Source organism: Perna viridis, chromosome 7, assembly GCF_037379345.1.
Source record: "Perna viridis isolate PV_CMFRI_1.1 ecotype Kerala chromosome 7, ASM3737934v1, whole genome shotgun sequence".
Taxonomy (NCBI): domain Eukaryota; kingdom Metazoa; phylum Mollusca; class Bivalvia; order Mytilida; family Mytilidae; genus Perna; species Perna viridis.
Window position 1 is genome coordinate 11,490,748 of NC_142451.1, and position 16,825 is coordinate 11,507,572.

Consider the following 16,825-nt stretch of genomic DNA (forward strand, 5'->3'; position numbering starts at 1 on the left):
ATTATTGTGTATCTGAACTAATTTTGTTGGGATACTCTCCCTTGCAATACCAACAAACCTTTGGGAAAAGGTTTTACACATATCATCGACATCCTCGGTGTTAGACAAAAGTTCGTCCCAATCAACATTATCAAGTTGTGACGAAAAATGATCTAAATTAATATTGCCAAATTTTTCTTTTGAATGATTTTTGTACATATCTTGGACATTTTAGAAATATTATTGGGGCATCATGGTCACTTATTTCTGATGGTACTTTAAGTACATCTGTTAATGAATATTGAATTGTATCACTTATTAATATTGGGTCTAGCAGTGTGCTACTGTGATCAGTCACCCTTGTCGGTTTATCAATTACATTTTTTAAATTGAAGAGATTCATTGTGTCATATAATCTATTATTGCGGAGCCTAAAATAAATTCGAGTTCAGATCACCAGTTATCACAATATTTTCGTTAAATTGGTAACTGTGCTCTATTGAGTTTTTAGCCTTGTCCAAAAGTCAGCGTCCGTCCATTCTGGTCGATAAATACAACAAAGTAGAAAACATTGACCTTTACCTTTTATCTCTACCCATAATATTTCGTCAATGGGGTTTTCGAGTTCACCTTTCGTATCATTGATATACCATCCTTTACAAAGATCAGTATACCGCCACCGGTATTGTTACGATCCTTACGGATAATATTATTATAAAAAGAATGGAGCTGCAAGTCATCATTATTGACACCTGGATCTAAGTGAGTTTCAGTAACGGTTACTATATCAAATTCATCTGTGAACTTTTCTAGAAAGTTGACCGTATTTCTCAGACTACGGATATTGATATTGCATATGGAGAATATGGATTAGTTAACAATAGAGGTAGATCCACTTTCCGAATTTGGACCCGGGTTTGTTTCAATATTGCCAATGATAAGGACGGGTTCTAAAACAAACAACAGGAAAATAATATTGATGTTGGGACTTAAGCTTTGGAGAATGCAAAGAAAGACGAAGAGAAATGAACACCTAAAATTTGTAAGTAATATTTCTGTCATAGAATTATCATTACTTTTAGAGGTATAACAAACTGTCTTAAATAAATAATCACGAAGATTGAATAAGCCAATAGCCGCCCTATATTGTTCAACACAATTACCCATTTGGTCTCAGTTTAAGAAAAAATACGCACAAGGAGGCGGCTAAACGGCAAAAAAAAAAAAACAAAAAAAACCAAACAAACAAACAATACTACGCAACTACACACATCATCAGATTTAATCAAAATGAGTCTATAAATCTATCCCTCTTTGCTTTACACACAACAAGACTAATACTAAACATCTGTTTAAGTCCCGGTGCACTGTCTGTTAAGCGGGCACAAAGTCATTAAACTGTCGAGGTTTCTTTTTATCTCTTGGCGGTCGGTCATGAACGGAATGGTCGTCACGATTTTGTCTGGGTTTTTAAATACGTAATACGGTCTGACATGCGAGACCGTTATCTGACCTCACAAGAACACTTGTTCCACTTTGCTTTACAACTCTGTAATGTTTATTTGAGGATTATGGAGTTCTGCACTGTTAGTTCTTTGCGCACAAGGTAAAATGGCTTCATCTGTTCTGTTTAGACCACTTGTTTTTCGCAATAAAATTTCTAATTTTATTTATTTTTTTGTCTCGTGCGGATACATTTTCAATTTCTTTCAAATCATCGCGCCCCATGCAGTCCGAGTGCCAAAAGAATAGGCCTGCAGCAGCGCTAAACTTGTCGTAAAAGGCGACTAAATAGTGTTCAGAAACCTAGCCGGGGGGCTAGGCGCAATGCCCACTGAGCAACTGGGTTGTGTACCCCAGGTGGTGGAATGGGGTACCCCCTGGCGTGTCACATGCTGGGGTTGTCAGGCTTTAATATGGAAAACCTGACCGCAAACCATAGTAGTGTTCCGTGTTGGGAAAGATGCTGCGTTCTCGCACGTTAAAAAATCCTGCTGTGGTATTCGATAGGAGTAGGAACCTTTGCGCTCCGCCACAGGAGGCTAAATTGCCCGACCTTGCACATCCCTCCCTTTTTCTAGTAGCAATCAAAATTTGTCGACCCTATTATCTTTGTGTCCCATCCCATTTTATATTTCACCATCACTGACTGCAATATTATTAACGTAATGTTCTGTTTCATTACTATCATCTCGTACACTTCCTTTCATAGGCGAACGTGACAATATATCAGCTGCATTTAAATATCCTGGTCGGTATTTCACTGCAAACTTGTGATTTTGTAGGTTTAGAATCCATTTTTGAATGCGTGGTGGCGCTTCTTGTGCTGCGGTAAAAATTCGTTCTAAAGGTTTGTGGTTAGTAAATATGGAAAACCAAAATCCATTCCATACCAATACACATAGAAACGATGGATTCCCCAGTAACACCTAGAGCCTCACGCTCGGTTTGTGAATACCTTCTTTCGATCGGGCTTAATGTTCGACTTGCGTAGGCCACTGGCCTATAGTCACCATTGGTTTGCTTTTTTGTTAAGATCGCTCCTATACCAAAAAAGGAGACGCATCCACGATGATACTTGTTTCGGCGTTTTGGTTGTAGTATGCCATTACGTCGGCACTGGTGTGTAATTGTTTTAGTGTTTCAAATTCTATTTGGCAGTCCAGTGCCATTCAACTTCTTTTCTTGTCAATTTGCGAAGCGGTTCTGCAATTGTTGCGAAAATCGGGATGTTAACTAAAATAACTAATCCCAGGAAAGATGTGACACTTGCTTGGTGTCGTTGGCATCTCGAAATTACGCACTGCTTCGATCTTGTTTGTATCAGGTTGGACACCATCATTTGATAATAAAGGCCCATGAATTTCAATTGTGTTTTGTTGAACTCGCATTTGCCTCGGTTCAATGTTAGATTCTTTTTTCACGGAATCGCGTAAGCAAGGCACGAAGTGTTTTATCATGCTCTTCTTGGTTTTGCGCATAAATGATTATATCGTCGGTAATATTTTTACAATGTGGTATGTCTTGTATTGTCTGCTCAAGAACTCGTTGGTGTAACTCGGGTGCGGAATTAATTCTCTTGTACCTGTACAGGCCTTTATGAAATACGAATGCGGTGATATAACGCGACTCTTCTTCTAATTCTGTCTGATGAAAATATTGATTTAGATCTAGTCTAGAATATATTGCAGATCCATTCATTCGTTGCAGAGCATCCTCTATATTTGGAATGGAAAACTTTACCTCTGAACAGCTACGTTTGCTCGTCGCATGTCTACGCACAGATGGACTTCATTTTTTTTTCAGGCACTACTAGCAAGCCTGAAACCCATGGTGTCGGACCACTGACTTTTTCTATTACATCGGAATCCTCCAGTTCTTGTACTTTTATTTCTTCTTCTTCTCTCAATTTAGACGGAATCTTTCGTTGAGCAACAGGTTTTATTGATTTGTCTACGTGCAATTTCAATTTGAAGTCGTTGAGTTTACCAAGACCTACGAATCTGTCCTCCAATGAACTGATTATCGTGTCTGAAAGGTTGTTGACACTATTTATCATTTCGATATGTACCAGTCCTAAATCAGTAGCAGTTTTATAGTCAATTAACGGCCCTCCATCTCCGTTAATTATGTGAAATTCTACTTCATCCTTGTTATCTTTGACAGTCATGCTCAATTTAATCTTGCCAAACATTTCCAAAGGTGTTTTGCTACCTTACGGAAATACATTGACTGCACAAATCTGAACTCGAGATTTTGATACCTTTAAGTTCTCAAATGTTTGTCTGTCTATTACGTTGATAGAAGCCCCTGAATTAATAAGAAAATCGACAACTTTACCCTCGATAGAAAACAGAACGACAGCATTGTTTTTTTTCCATACAATGTGGATATTTCCAATTCTTCATCCTCAATCCTCAACATTTTTTGTCTTGCACATTTTTGTGTAAAAAAGGCACGTTTTTTCTTGAGCATTTGCGTGTGACAATCTTTTCCTGTTGTTTTTTCGGATACAATTTCGGAGCACCTCGAGTTTTCAATTTCTTCGGCGTTCGTATGGTTTTGTTTATTTCTGGATCTTCTATACACTGCTTGGGTTTGTTGCTATTTCCTATCTTCTCGGAGTGTGTAACAGCTAATTAAAATGTTCCACCAAGTCTCTGAACTTTTTCTTACGTTAGATCTTGTGCTGCTAATAGCTTCCTTCCTAATTCGGTTGATTTACACCCATCAACAATTTGGTCTCGAATAATAATTTTGAAATTCTCACAATAAAATCATCTATTGTTTCTCTGTCGTGTTGCTTAGCTTTCCTGAACACATGTCTCTCAAACTGTATATGTTTCTTTGGTTCAAAATAATTGTTCAGTGCCGTAACAGCTTGATCATACCTAGTTCCCGAATCGATAAATGTTTTGAAAATGTCTTGTACTTTATGTCCAGCTATATGTAGAAGCATAGCTCTTTTTTGTTCATCTTTAGACACTCAAACCGTTATTTTAAATATTGTTTCCAGGATTTCGCAAGATTTGTTTCACCAATAACTTTAAACGGTTCTGGTGCATGCAAGTCCAAATGTCCAGAGATTGTTTTAAAGTGAAATCTGAATTTAATCCTATCACGTATATATCAGAATTTAATCTTCCCTAAATGTTCTATAAGAAATGTATTCCTCATCCTCTTTTTGTTTTTTATAGAGAAAATCACCATCCTTGTCGCCAATGTAATATCGTTTTGGTGTTATTTTATGGCCGGAGAACTAAACGCATTGTTTTGGCTATCAAATCTAATAAAAAACTTAAGATACATAATACAGACTTAGAAATAAATGAACGTATAGCATGCAAGAAATACTCCGCCCATCCCTCACACTATTGGCTTATTTCAATACAATACAGCAATCTAAATCAAAGTTCCGAATGTCTGATTGGTCGAGGCGTTACGACATTTTTCAAGCATGTAAGCGTTACTTAATAAAGCTATAACAACAAACAACTGTCAAACTTCATCAAACCGAAAGTACTGGAAGACGTTTTCATTTTCCGTAAAAGAAGTATTTTATCGGGTGGTAATATGTAAGAAAGTTAATAACAGGAAATATGCTTTTTTCTTTTATACTCTGTTTTCGACTTGATTTGAAAAGGTTTCTACCAGTTTTCACAAGTCCAAATCAGTATGACTTTTAAATTGAAACATATATTTATACGAAAATATTATAACTTGTAAATGCAAATTTTTATATTGATCTTTTTGTATTTATTTTCAGTTTTTTTTTATCATAAATGGCCCAGCTAGAATTGAAGCGTCATAACTTAACCGTTTTGGCTGGACTTGAGGAAGGGGACTTGGTGGAATTTCCGAGGGGATTATACTCTCACTGGGGTGTTTATAAAGGTCAGTAGCAATAGTTTGCCTAAATGAAATGTTATGTATGATCAGATCCGTCATGCTAGTGATGGATTCAGAATTTTTTCAAAAACTTGTTTTCTTCTATTTTTGTGTGCTACACTAAGTCCATGGCAAGGTTTTATGTGAGAACCTCAGAAAATATTGTCGTTGATTGTCCGTCTGTCTGTCACCTAGGGTTTCAAAATGATAACTTAATCAGAAATGGAAGGATATTATTATACGACCCTATAGTTTTTGGGGATTTTTGTTCAATCCTTTTTAGAAATAAGGTGCTAAAAGAGGGAAATGGGGGTTATTATTAGAAATATTTATAGTTATTTTTAAAAGATTATTGTTGTACAGACTTTTATGATTCTAATATAACTCAACTTATTTTAGTCCGATTTTTTTTATTTTATTACCGGATTCCTAATCAATCAGTTATCTTCTCTTACAGTTTTTGAGTTATAAGGGTTCAAAGGGCCCAACCCAAAACAATTGACTTTTTCATTTAAGGTCCGATTTTTAATTTTTACTGTAATCCTTTCGAAAATTCTTGCCTGCGTTTTTCAATCAGATTTCAGATGTCGCTTACGGTTATAAGTAGCTACGCCAAAAATGAAAATATTTGATTCCTTACCAAAATTCCTGCCTGCTTTCTTTACTCAGATTACAGACTATTTTGGTTTTTTTTAGTTATATAAGGCACCAAAGGGGCTCCGCGAACCTTTTTATTCAAACTTTATGAAACATAGATCGAGGTCAAATTTCAATTTGATCGGATTACTTACACAAAAGTTAGCGTCATCTTAAGTTGTTTTTTTTTACAAGCCCCCCCCCTTTCCAATTAGAATTATCTTTCCAGGAATATGAAAGGTGAAATTAATTTATGTTTCATGGAATGCTGAAAAAGGTGAAAATAAGTTCTTTTGAGATTATGAGATCTATGTTCCATTAGATGTCCTATTTTTACACTCCTGTCTGTATAGGTGGGACGTGTAATTTTATATCGATGTCTTCCCGTCTGTCCATTCGTCATTCATACTTTGCACAATAAGTAAAAATGCAGCCACCAATGTTTTGTAAAACTTTGCTGAATTGTTTCTTTCTATGGGTACTCCCTTCCGATTTTGATAAATTTCTGCTTTTTCAATTTTGAGTTATTGGACTTTATTGGTACGAAATGGGGTGGTTATATGTTTTTGGAGTATAACTCAAAAATCTTTGCTGCAATTTCAATTAGACTTTGGTGAATTGTTTATTGTCCCGCGCTGCAACTCGACGGAGGGACATGGTAATGGTCCCTGTCCATCCGTGCGTCTGTGCATCCTAAGTCCGTTTTTCCGAAGTTTGTGAACGCAACTCCTCTGTAACCACTGGACGAATTTCCTTCCAATTTTGTAGAATTTTGTTCGTTACATTATGTAGTTGATCATGCCACACCGCCATTTTGTTTTCAAAAATGTTTGGAGTTACTGGACTCTGACCGTCATTACCATCTGCTCGTTCAGGTTTTGAACTACATCTAAAATATTTTACCGGCTATTTCTGCACATGATGAAGGTGTGCAAGGCCAAATGTTTTTGATTTTCGTGAAATATTACGGAAATTGTTGATAGTTACACTGAGTCATTTTACTCAGAAATATATGGATCATGGCTTGTCCGGCTGTCTCATCGTACAGTTTTTGAACTACATCTAAAATGTTTTACAGGATATTTCTGCACATGATGAAGGTGTGCAGGGCCAAATGATTTTGATATTCGTGAAATGTTACGGAAATTGGTGACAGCTACACTATAGTCATTTTATTTAGAAATAAGGCTATATGGCTTGTATGGCTATCTCCTTCTGTAGTTTTTGAGCTATATCTAAAATATTTTTGCAGGATGTTTCTACACATAATGATACTGTGCAAGGTGAAAGGATCTTGATTTTCATGAAATATTACGGAACTGACTGATAGCTAGACTTCGTAATTTTTTTCAGAAATATATCCTAAGCAACAAAGTTAGGGATTTGTTATTGGGGGTATTAACATTTTTTATATGTCCATCAGTCCGTCCATCGGTCATATTTTTCCCATCGCAACTAGTCTGACACAACCAAACAGAATTTCATGACACTATGTGGCCAGGATACAATATGTAAATATGCATATATCTAGGAATTTCTGATCCTCAAATTGATTCCCAAACCATGAGTATCACAAGTCTTAGAAGGATTTCTGAATCTGCAAACCATGTCTTCATACAAAAATAAACATGTTCCTAATTTGGCAAATCTTAGTGTCTTACATACACATTTGATTTCCAAAAAAAAAATACTACTAACAAATGACGCGGGGGCTTCTGTGATAAACAGGGCTTCTAGTTTGTACATTAAGTTTGTGAATACAACTCCTCTGTAACCACTTGACGGAAATCGTTCCAACTTTTTTTTAGGATTGTTAGATGCATTATTTAGTTGATCTTATCACTGCTATTTTGTTTCGAACAATACAATAGGAAAATTTGGTGCACGCAACTTCTCTGTAAGGCTTGACGAATTTCGTTCAAATTATGTAGGGTTTTTAGATACAATATGATCATACTGCACCGCCATTATGGTTTGATCAATTTTATGGGAGATATTGGACTTGGATCGTCTTTTGAACATTGACACAATAGGAACATTGTGTTATAAACATTCTTCTGAAACTGCTGGACGGATTTTCTTTAAATTATGTAGCATTGTTATATACATTATGTAGTTGGTCATACGCACCGCCATTTTATTTGAACAATTTAATTGGAATAATTGGTCTTTACGAACACTACTATGTAGCCACTGGACGGATTTCGTTCAAATTTTGTAGCATTATTTGTTAGATTTATCATGTACAGATAAGATCAGTACTAACCTCTCATATAACTGTCCTATAACTGTCAGAAGAACAGTTCTATGACAGATTTAGAACAGTTCTAGAGCAACCTCTGACAGTTCTGGCAGTAAAGCCGGCACTGCTAGAACTGTTAGAAGATCTGATTTTAGTAGCAGAACTGTCAAGAGGGCTGGCTCTAGTAGAAGAACTGTCAGAAGAGCTGGATCTAGTAGCAGAACTGTTAGAAGAACTGGACCTAGAACTGTTCTATGACACTTTTGGACTGAATGGTCCTAGAGCCGGCTCACCCGACAGTTCCCTGAGAGGTTAGAACTGTCCTAGAGCCGGTACTTCTGACAGTTCTCCTGAGAAGTTAGAACTGTCCTAGAGCCGGCTCTTCGGACAGTCCCTCTGAGAGGTTAGAACTGTCCTAGAGCCGGCTCTTCTGACTGTTCCCCTGAGAAGTTAGAACTGTCCTAGAGCCGGATCTTCTGACAGTTCCCCTGAGAGGTTAGAACTGTCCTAGAGCCGGCTCTTCTGACAGTTCCCCTGAGGAGTTATAACTGATCTTATATACAGTTGATTATATTACACCGACATTTTGTTTCGGACAATAGAAAAAAGGTATGACATTCTTTGGAAAAGTAGGAAACCTGAAGACAGTACTCCTTGGTTTTATGATTCAATATTTTAAATCTAAATTTCTACTGAGGAGGGGGGGCATATGGCGACGCATAGCAATCTTGTTTATATTGATGTAAGCTCCCTTTTTCCGATTTTATGATTTAGATTATGGGATTTCGCCTTTAAACAAGAGGCTCCCAGGAGTTTAATCGCTCACCTGGTAGATTGATTGTTGTGGTTTAACGTCCGAGCAGCAATATTTCAGCTATATTCAGACGATGAACATGAAATGGATGACAAAATGAACATGAAATGATGATAAAATGAAAAAGGGATGGGACACAAGGATAATGGGGTCGAGGAGAGGAAGAAGTGGGTAGGGTCGGGCAATTTAACCTCCTGTGGCGGAGCCCTATGGTTCCTACTCCTGGAGAATACCACTATGGTTTGCGGTCAGGTTTTCCGTATTATAGCCTGACAACCCCAGCATGTAACACACCAGGAGTACCCCATTCCAACACCTTGGGCACACAACCCAGTTGCTCTGTGGGCAGAGCGCCCTAGCCCCCGGCTAAGGTTCTGAGCACTGTTTAGTCGCTTTTTACGATAAGCCTAGCGCTGCTGCAGGCCTATTCTTTTAACACCCGGACCTGCACGGGGTTCACCTGGTTGAAGTTTGCCTTTCAAAAGCAATAAATTTAACAAGAAATTGTCCAAAAATTTGGGCTCAAGAAGGACTTATCATAATATCTTTTCAACAATTGAAAGTTTCTTTTAATCTATCATAGTTTTCAAAATATTGACTGAAAACTGTGGAAAAAAGTCATTTTTCCCCTTTCAAGGGCAATAAGTCTTACAAGGAGTCATCTGACAACTCTATCCCTGAAGACTTTAGTAGTCCTAATAATATGGATCATTTCAGCTATTGAAAGAATTTGGCTAAACTTAACGGTTTTGAAGATACATGCGAAAAACTACTGTCTGGCCCCTATGTTTTACTTTAATTAATGGCTGCCATGTTTTTGACGGATCAAAAATCCCCTCATCAGTTCTATGCAGGATACACCAAGGAACATTTGTGCCAAGTTTAGATTCAATTGATCAAATAATGTCATAGGAGAAGATTTTTGAAAGAAATAACATTGAAAGTAGCAAAAATCATTGAAAAAGGGCAATAACTCCAACATGGCTTAACGGATTAAAACCAAAATAATTTGACCAGAGATAGATCTCATCATGCTTAACTATATTTTACCTTATGTCAGAATTTAGCTAAACCTAACGGTTTCGAATATATATGTGAGAAACTACTGTTTGACCCCTATGTTCTATTTTTAGTAACGGCAGCACTGTTCTTCGACAAATCAAAAATCCCTAGATCATTTCTATGCAGGATACCCCAAGAGACATTCAGTTTGGTTCTAATTAGTCGAGTAGTTTCAGAGGAAAAGAGTTTTGTATAATTGTTAACGACAACGACGGACGCCAAGTGATGGCAATAGGGGGATTTCACAGTTTTATTTTTGCCATTTTCATGAAACTTTGAAAAATAGTTTTTTACTATTGATGTAAGCCCCATCTCCAATTGTAATGAATTTCTGATATGCCGTTTTAGAGTTTTTGGTCTTTATTCATAAAAAGGTGGGCTTTTCTATAATTGCACAATAACTTCAATAAGAATTCAAGCAACATTCATGAAACGTTGTTGAATTGCCTATTCGTTTTTTGTTTTTTTTTGTTTTTTGTTTTTATCAATGTAAGCTTTTTTGTTTATATTGTATTTTTGCGTCAAATTTTTAATCACAAATAAATTCAAAGCTTTATTAAGCTTAAATTTTGTGTCCATATTTGACCTCTATGGATGTATCTAGCTGCGCTCCAAGAAGCACTTCATTTATAATGCTTAGGATTTACAAGTATATAAATAGATAAAGTGTGCAGACAAAAAATATGATGCTGACACAGATCAAAACATGTAATCAGTCTTTTTTTGTATGTTATTATACCTTTCTCCGAATTAACCAGCATACTTAAAAGAAATTTAGCTGTGTAACTTTGCATATGTAGGTATGTTTCTATTTGGAACAGGCAATGGAGAGATTGTTCATTTGACCGGAGATGAAAACGACGGCATCAACGCAAACATTAATTCTGGACATATGTTTACAATCTGTGGAACAACATTCAATAAAGCTAATGTAAAAGTGGATAATTTCTGGGATGTCACGGGGACTAGTAAAGCCAAGAAAAATAATGACAAGGACAGCAAGTGCAAGTAAGGCAGTTTACCTTTGACCTTTTAACTAGTGAATGACTAAAAAATTGGAATTGTTAATCTAATACAATATTTGTTGTAACGAGGAATTTCAATGGACCACATTTGTTGTGCATGTACATGTAACAAGGAATTTCGTCAATTTTACGATTTTTACGAGTTACTGTTAAAGATTTTACAAATATACTTGGCAGTTGTATTAAGATGGAGATAATTGATTTCTCTTAACTGAAAACTGTATTGTCAAATCTTGATTGTTGTCGTCAATCTTTGTTTGACGGTCCCTGAAGCAGTTTTTATGTTTATTTTGGTGAAAATATCCAACACTATGGAACTATACATTTAAATATTCAGGAAAGTAAATCAAGAAAATTAGATAAAATTTCATTGTTGAAGAACGAAAACAGGCTACAATAAAGACACCTTAAATATATCAAATAATCAAATATTTTATTAAAAACAATTCAACCCAAAAGCATGGAGCAATTAAGAGAGGAACTTTCATTTAAAATATATTTCAGACCTTTCGAACCGGATGAAATCGTAGCACGTGCCTTATCCAGACTTGGTTCTATCCCTTACAATGTGCTATGGAGCAACTGTGAACATTTTGCTGCTTGGTGCCGAAATGGAGAAAACTGGTCCCAGCAGGTTAGTTGTGTATAAAATAGTTCATGTTTATTACCTTGGAAACCTACTAAACAAGAAAGTCATTTTAAAAACCACAATGTTGTATGAATAAAAGGGTTTTCATTGAATGTACTATTTTTTAATTATATACTAATAATTATACACATAGTACATCAGATAGATGCTTTCTTCTGCACCAACATTAGTATCATACTCATTTTTAGTTTAAAATTATTAATTTAAATTTAAGAGACCGCCCCTGATACTGAGGATAAAGCTGAAAAATATATGTTCATATATTTGCTTACATTGGCCACTAATTTTTAAACAAAGGATTTAATTTTCAAACAGATATTCATATGCTAAAAGTCTCACATTTTTATTCCCGTTATTTCCTAGTTTTCATAGTTAGTAAGCATGAAGGGCACACACCAGTCATTAAAGCCCACTGTAATCATATGGAACACTAAATTAACATATATTGACATTCCATATAAATCCAATACTACTTTTGTTACTCAAAAGAAAGGTAAACTTACTGGTGATAATTAACAAACAAATAAGCATATAACATGACAGGTACTTCATATTGTTTAACACAATAATTTTGTACGTCTTTCTCTTAGGCAGAGACATTCCTCACCAGGGTGATGGCAGTAGGTGCTGCAGTTGTAGTCGGGGGATTAGCATGGGCTGCATCTGGTTCAAGGTCAAAAGAGGAGCGAAAGGAAAAATCATAACAGCTATCAGAATACATTGTGTTTATTGCATATTGATGTCTGCATTGCTGTTTTTTGATAGATTATTTGTAACTTCATTTCATTCAATATAATTCAGTTGAAGCTTCTTTTTGGTTAAACTTTCAACCCTAAGTGGCTAAGGGGGTACATACTAAAAATTACAACATATGTTCTCATTTGTTTTAAAATATATGGAAACATATGTTTAGGACTTGTTTGGTAAAATATGTTTTGTATTGTTAAAAATCGATGTAATCATATGTTATGATAATCATACGTTTACATTGAATAATTTGTTTGTTGTGGTCACATTTAACAATATGTGAGCTGAATTCACATCAAATTATTTTGAGTTAAATTCACATTGCATTATTTCAGCTAGCAATGAGTTGTTTGGGCGGAGGTTTTCATAATCTTGAAGTTCTACGGATACTAAAAACAAGGAGGTAGACTGACTTATTATGTTATTTATGAAGCCTATTTCATTTTTTATGTTCGCTTGTTCATTTTGACATTTCTTTATTTTCAGTTTTTATTTAATTTATTTCCTACTGTCTAAAAGGTCTATATATAACTGAATATTAAACGTTGAAATAATTTTATTAACATTTTGTCTAATTAACATGATACCGGAAAGTTATATTTGCATTAGTGGAATATAGAATTTTATTGCTTGCTGACGTGTGGTAGCTTTTTGTGGCAAATACTATGATGTTACACAATTACGAAATATTTAACTTCAGACAAAGCTATCTGTGATCTGTTTCTGTGATTTATGATGAAATGAAATCCTTGTTCATTTATTCTTTATCATTTAAATTTGATATGGATAATTCTTTATTGTGATAGAATCTCTTGATTCCAATAACTTATAATTTTAAATGCAAATAAGCATTGCTTTTTTGTTCTTTGTTCAATAAAGTATTCTGAAGACCAATAAATTTTGATTTTTACTTTATACCTAAAATGTATTTTGAAGAAAAATTTAGTATCTTTCCTCTACCTATTATATCACTTTGTTTTTCAATAAATGAACGACATCGTCTTTCTGTTAGGACTAATATGGCAGTCTTTCGGAATTCAGCGGCCCATTCACAAAAAAATAGTTGTGTTGGAAAAACACGAAATCGGACTGGAGTATCACTCCTGAACTGCCAACTAGCATGATATTGATGTCGTCTTAAAGTTGAATCAACCAATATAAGTATTCATACCTTAATGTCCCAACAATATCTCCGCAACGAAGAATCGTAGGGTTCATGTATTTTTTATGGGGTAAGGTGGAAGGGAGACGACTGATTTATCCCTCACCCTGATGTTGTCTTTTTTCCAGAGGCGGGAGAGGCTTTTATGTAAAAGTCTAACCTGAATAACCCAGTCCCTCTCTGTATCTCTTTCTGTTGTACTCTTTCAATGGAGTGTTCGTAGGCAACGTAATATAACGACTGGAATATTAGGGTTAGAAAAGGTCATATATTTGTGCTATGACGCCTTGATGATGCGTCAGTTTTTTTCTGATATCCTTGAAAGTGAATAAGATGCATCTTTGTTAAAATCCTTTGAAGTGAAATACTTTCTTTTTCCATTATTGTCCAGAATGATGGTGTGAGAGGGATGTTAGCTTGCTCACCAAGTTATGAATCATGGGCTGTGACAATAATAGGCGGACTGTCTGCGGTCAATATGGCACATGGAAAATAATCATTTAGATCAAATTACGCCTATAATACAGCACGTACAAAATCATTGCAGAAATTATTATTTCATAATTTAATTTGTTGATAAAGATGACAAATACTGTTAACTTATTGATTTTCGCTGCGAACAGAAAAACGCAAAAAATGTTCTCGCGAAATTGTTTTTTATCACTATAACGCTCATTATTTTTTTAATCATAGCAAATTAATATCCATAATACAAATATAATTTCTAAAAATCATGAGGGATGCGACAAAGAAGTGAGGGTTCCAGAAGCAGCAAGACTGCAATCTACCGGCAATGACCAGGAGTATGTAAAGTGTTGTTCAAAACTGGTTGCAAAACTAAAACTATGTACACTTATCATTGCCCAGGTTTTGTGTACCTCTAGGCAAAGCATTTTTTGTCATGTTTTTTGTTAACTTTTTGCTGATATCACGCATTGCATTGGTATCTTTCCCGATATGTGACTAAAACTATGTTAATAAAAAATTTAAGAAATTACTTGATGTACAAATATTATGAATCTGTTTGATCAGCCTTGAAGTTGGGACTATCAAGATTAATAAAATAATGTTTTGTTTCCTTTTGAACAAGTGATGATGCATCCAATCTTCTCCTACTTTACTGACTGATATGTTGTTTTATAACAAAACTGATCAATCATATCGTTTAACAAACCCATCATTTAATAACTATTAAATGTTAGCTATTTCAGATTTTGAATGAATAGAGCTCTGATCTGATTGAGTGAAAAGGCATGACTCTTCATATGAAAACTAGATTTTACATATAAGCTTAGTCGGGCATATTTTTCAACAATATATATTAAAACTTGTAAACGCGGGATAATATATATATGTATATATCTATATATATATATATATACATGGAAATTATAAATGACATCGTAAATATATATATTGTATTTCAAAATACCAATAACGTGTATCGAAACGTTCTCTTTCACGGACGGCTTCGCCGGCCGGAAAAACCACAAAACCCAACTTCTAGGTTGTGCAACTACTTTATCTGTAGGAAAGTCTGTGAAAACCTGTGTCCATACCCAATGCAAAAGACCGTCTCAAGAGTTATACCAGGACGAAGTATAAGTTTGGAAAACTTGAAAACATAAGATAGAATATTATGTCTATAAGACATATCTATCAAATATTATTGAAAAATGTATAATCATAATAATAATGTTTAAGACAAAAAATATATATCTACTATATTTTTACTGAAACTTGAGTGTTGGCCAATCAGATGTAGGCTAGAAAGTGATTACAAAGGGAAAAATATTCCCGCTCAAAATCTACAACACGTGATAAATAGCCCGTGAGACATTTCACTACAGTACCAATACAATAATTACCTACTGTACAATCGAAAAGTAGGAAATTATACGTGGGTGGGAATCGTAGTTTTACATTTTATACCAGTATTCGGACTTATTCTTATATCCTTATGACTGAATTGATTTATACTAATCCACACCTTTCAAAAGTACAATTAGTTTACCTGCACACGCATTAGTTGCTCAAGTACAGTTGCTTCATCACTACTTATCAAATTTTGATGTGTGTTCCAGATAGTGGAGGAAATACTAAAGAAAAGAAGTAAACTGCACCAGAAATAGATTGCACCAGAAAGAGAATTTTTAATGTTTAAATCTAAAAACAAATAGTATTAAAAACAAAAGTTGAATTTTTAGTATTAGAAATTGATTTCTTTTATAACAGAAAATGAATTCCTTACGAAATTAACATTTTTGTATTATTTTTTAATATAAAAAAGTATTATAGTGCCGCCCATATCATAGGACCTGCCTGGTTTCCACATGGACCGTCTCTTAATTTAGATATATTCGATAAGACAGTAATAAATAACGCGTTATTTTGTAGTCTACGGAAGCGTATAGGTGCCATATTATTATACTATTATTGACTTTATCATTATTTAATATGGAGTAGGCATAGCGTATAAATGCGAACACCACGAGATTTACCATTCTTGAAATTTTAATTTACCCTCACGATCAGCTCCATCTGTACCATATTCTTTAGTTCATAATTTGTACATTAATTTCGGGACAAGACATGACTTTTTTCATTGGTATATATTGAGGAACCTTAAAAATAAGATAAATCTAATAACCGTAGAGATGACCTAATAATTACCGAGGCCATCGGTCAAGGTAAGGTTGAAAATTATGGTATACATAATTTCGTTCCGTTGAGAGCGCGATTAAGTTTCCCGTCAAGGTTTTCGGGGAGATTTTCGTGGGTACATGTATCTTTACGTCCTAATTTTTTTTCATGTGTGTGTAATAAATGACTTCGGTACGTCGTAACGGCGTTTTGTACGGCTATTTACTTTCCTAGTGCTTTAACCTCTTTTACAGACATTGATTATACTAAGTTATAAGGGTTTGGTACTAACTTTTCTCGCTAGGCAGCCTGCAAGACTCTTTCATAGATAAATTAGGTGGTCCTCAAAATTATTTTGCAGTCCTGTCCTTGGGTATGATATTTTTTTCAAAAATCGACTTTGGTAGCTCTAAGGACTACCAATTATCTTTCTAATTAGCTAGGCGCAGGACTACCGGACCATTGTTAATGTCGAATT

General features: G+C 35.0%; 2 protein-coding genes across 3 annotated transcripts; one reads left to right on the forward strand and one right to left on the reverse strand.

Annotated features, from left to right (window-relative positions):
• Positions 1-1,452: 1,452 nt before the first annotated feature.
• Positions 1,453-13,440, forward strand: LOC148611327 (phospholipase A and acyltransferase 2-like). Of its 2 annotated transcripts, none has more exons than XM_088591770.1 (5): positions 1,453-1,585; positions 5,246-5,373; positions 10,943-11,129; positions 11,651-11,780; positions 12,386-13,440. In XM_088591770.1, the coding sequence occupies exons 2-5, from the start codon at positions 5,262-5,264 to the stop codon at positions 12,497-12,499; spliced, it is 543 nt and encodes a 180-aa protein (XP_088447896.1). In that variant the 5' UTR covers positions 1,453-1,585; positions 5,246-5,261; the 3' UTR covers positions 12,500-13,440. The 2 variants fall into 2 exon arrangements, with proteins under 2 accessions (XP_088447896.1, XP_088447897.1); XM_088591771.1 differs by lacking the exon at positions 1,453-1,585 and adding an exon at positions 4,950-5,054.
• On the reverse strand, positions 3,254-3,649 carry LOC148611328 (uncharacterized). The gene has a single exon (XM_088595239.1). The coding sequence runs from the start codon at positions 3,647-3,649 to the stop codon at positions 3,254-3,256; it is 396 nt and encodes a 131-aa protein (XP_088451365.1).
• Positions 13,441-16,825: the final 3,385 nt, after the last annotated feature.

Bases quoted from the DNA above. Each gene is read 5' to 3' on its own strand.
- LOC148611328 (XM_088595239.1), bottom strand. From the start codon at position 3,649: ATGACTGTCAAAGATAACAAGGATGAAGTAGAATTTCACATAATTAAC.
- LOC148611327 (XM_088591770.1), top strand. From the start codon at position 5,262: ATGGCCCAGCTAGAATTGAAGCGTCATAACTTAACCGTTTTGGCTGGA. The intron at 11,130-11,650 runs GTAAGGCAGTTT...AATATATTTCAG, and splicing joins GACAAGGACAGCAAGTGCAA to ACCTTTCGAACCGGATGAAA. The intron at 11,781-12,385 runs GTTAGTTGTGTA...TCTTTCTCTTAG, and splicing joins GAGAAAACTGGTCCCAGCAG to GCAGAGACATTCCTCACCAG.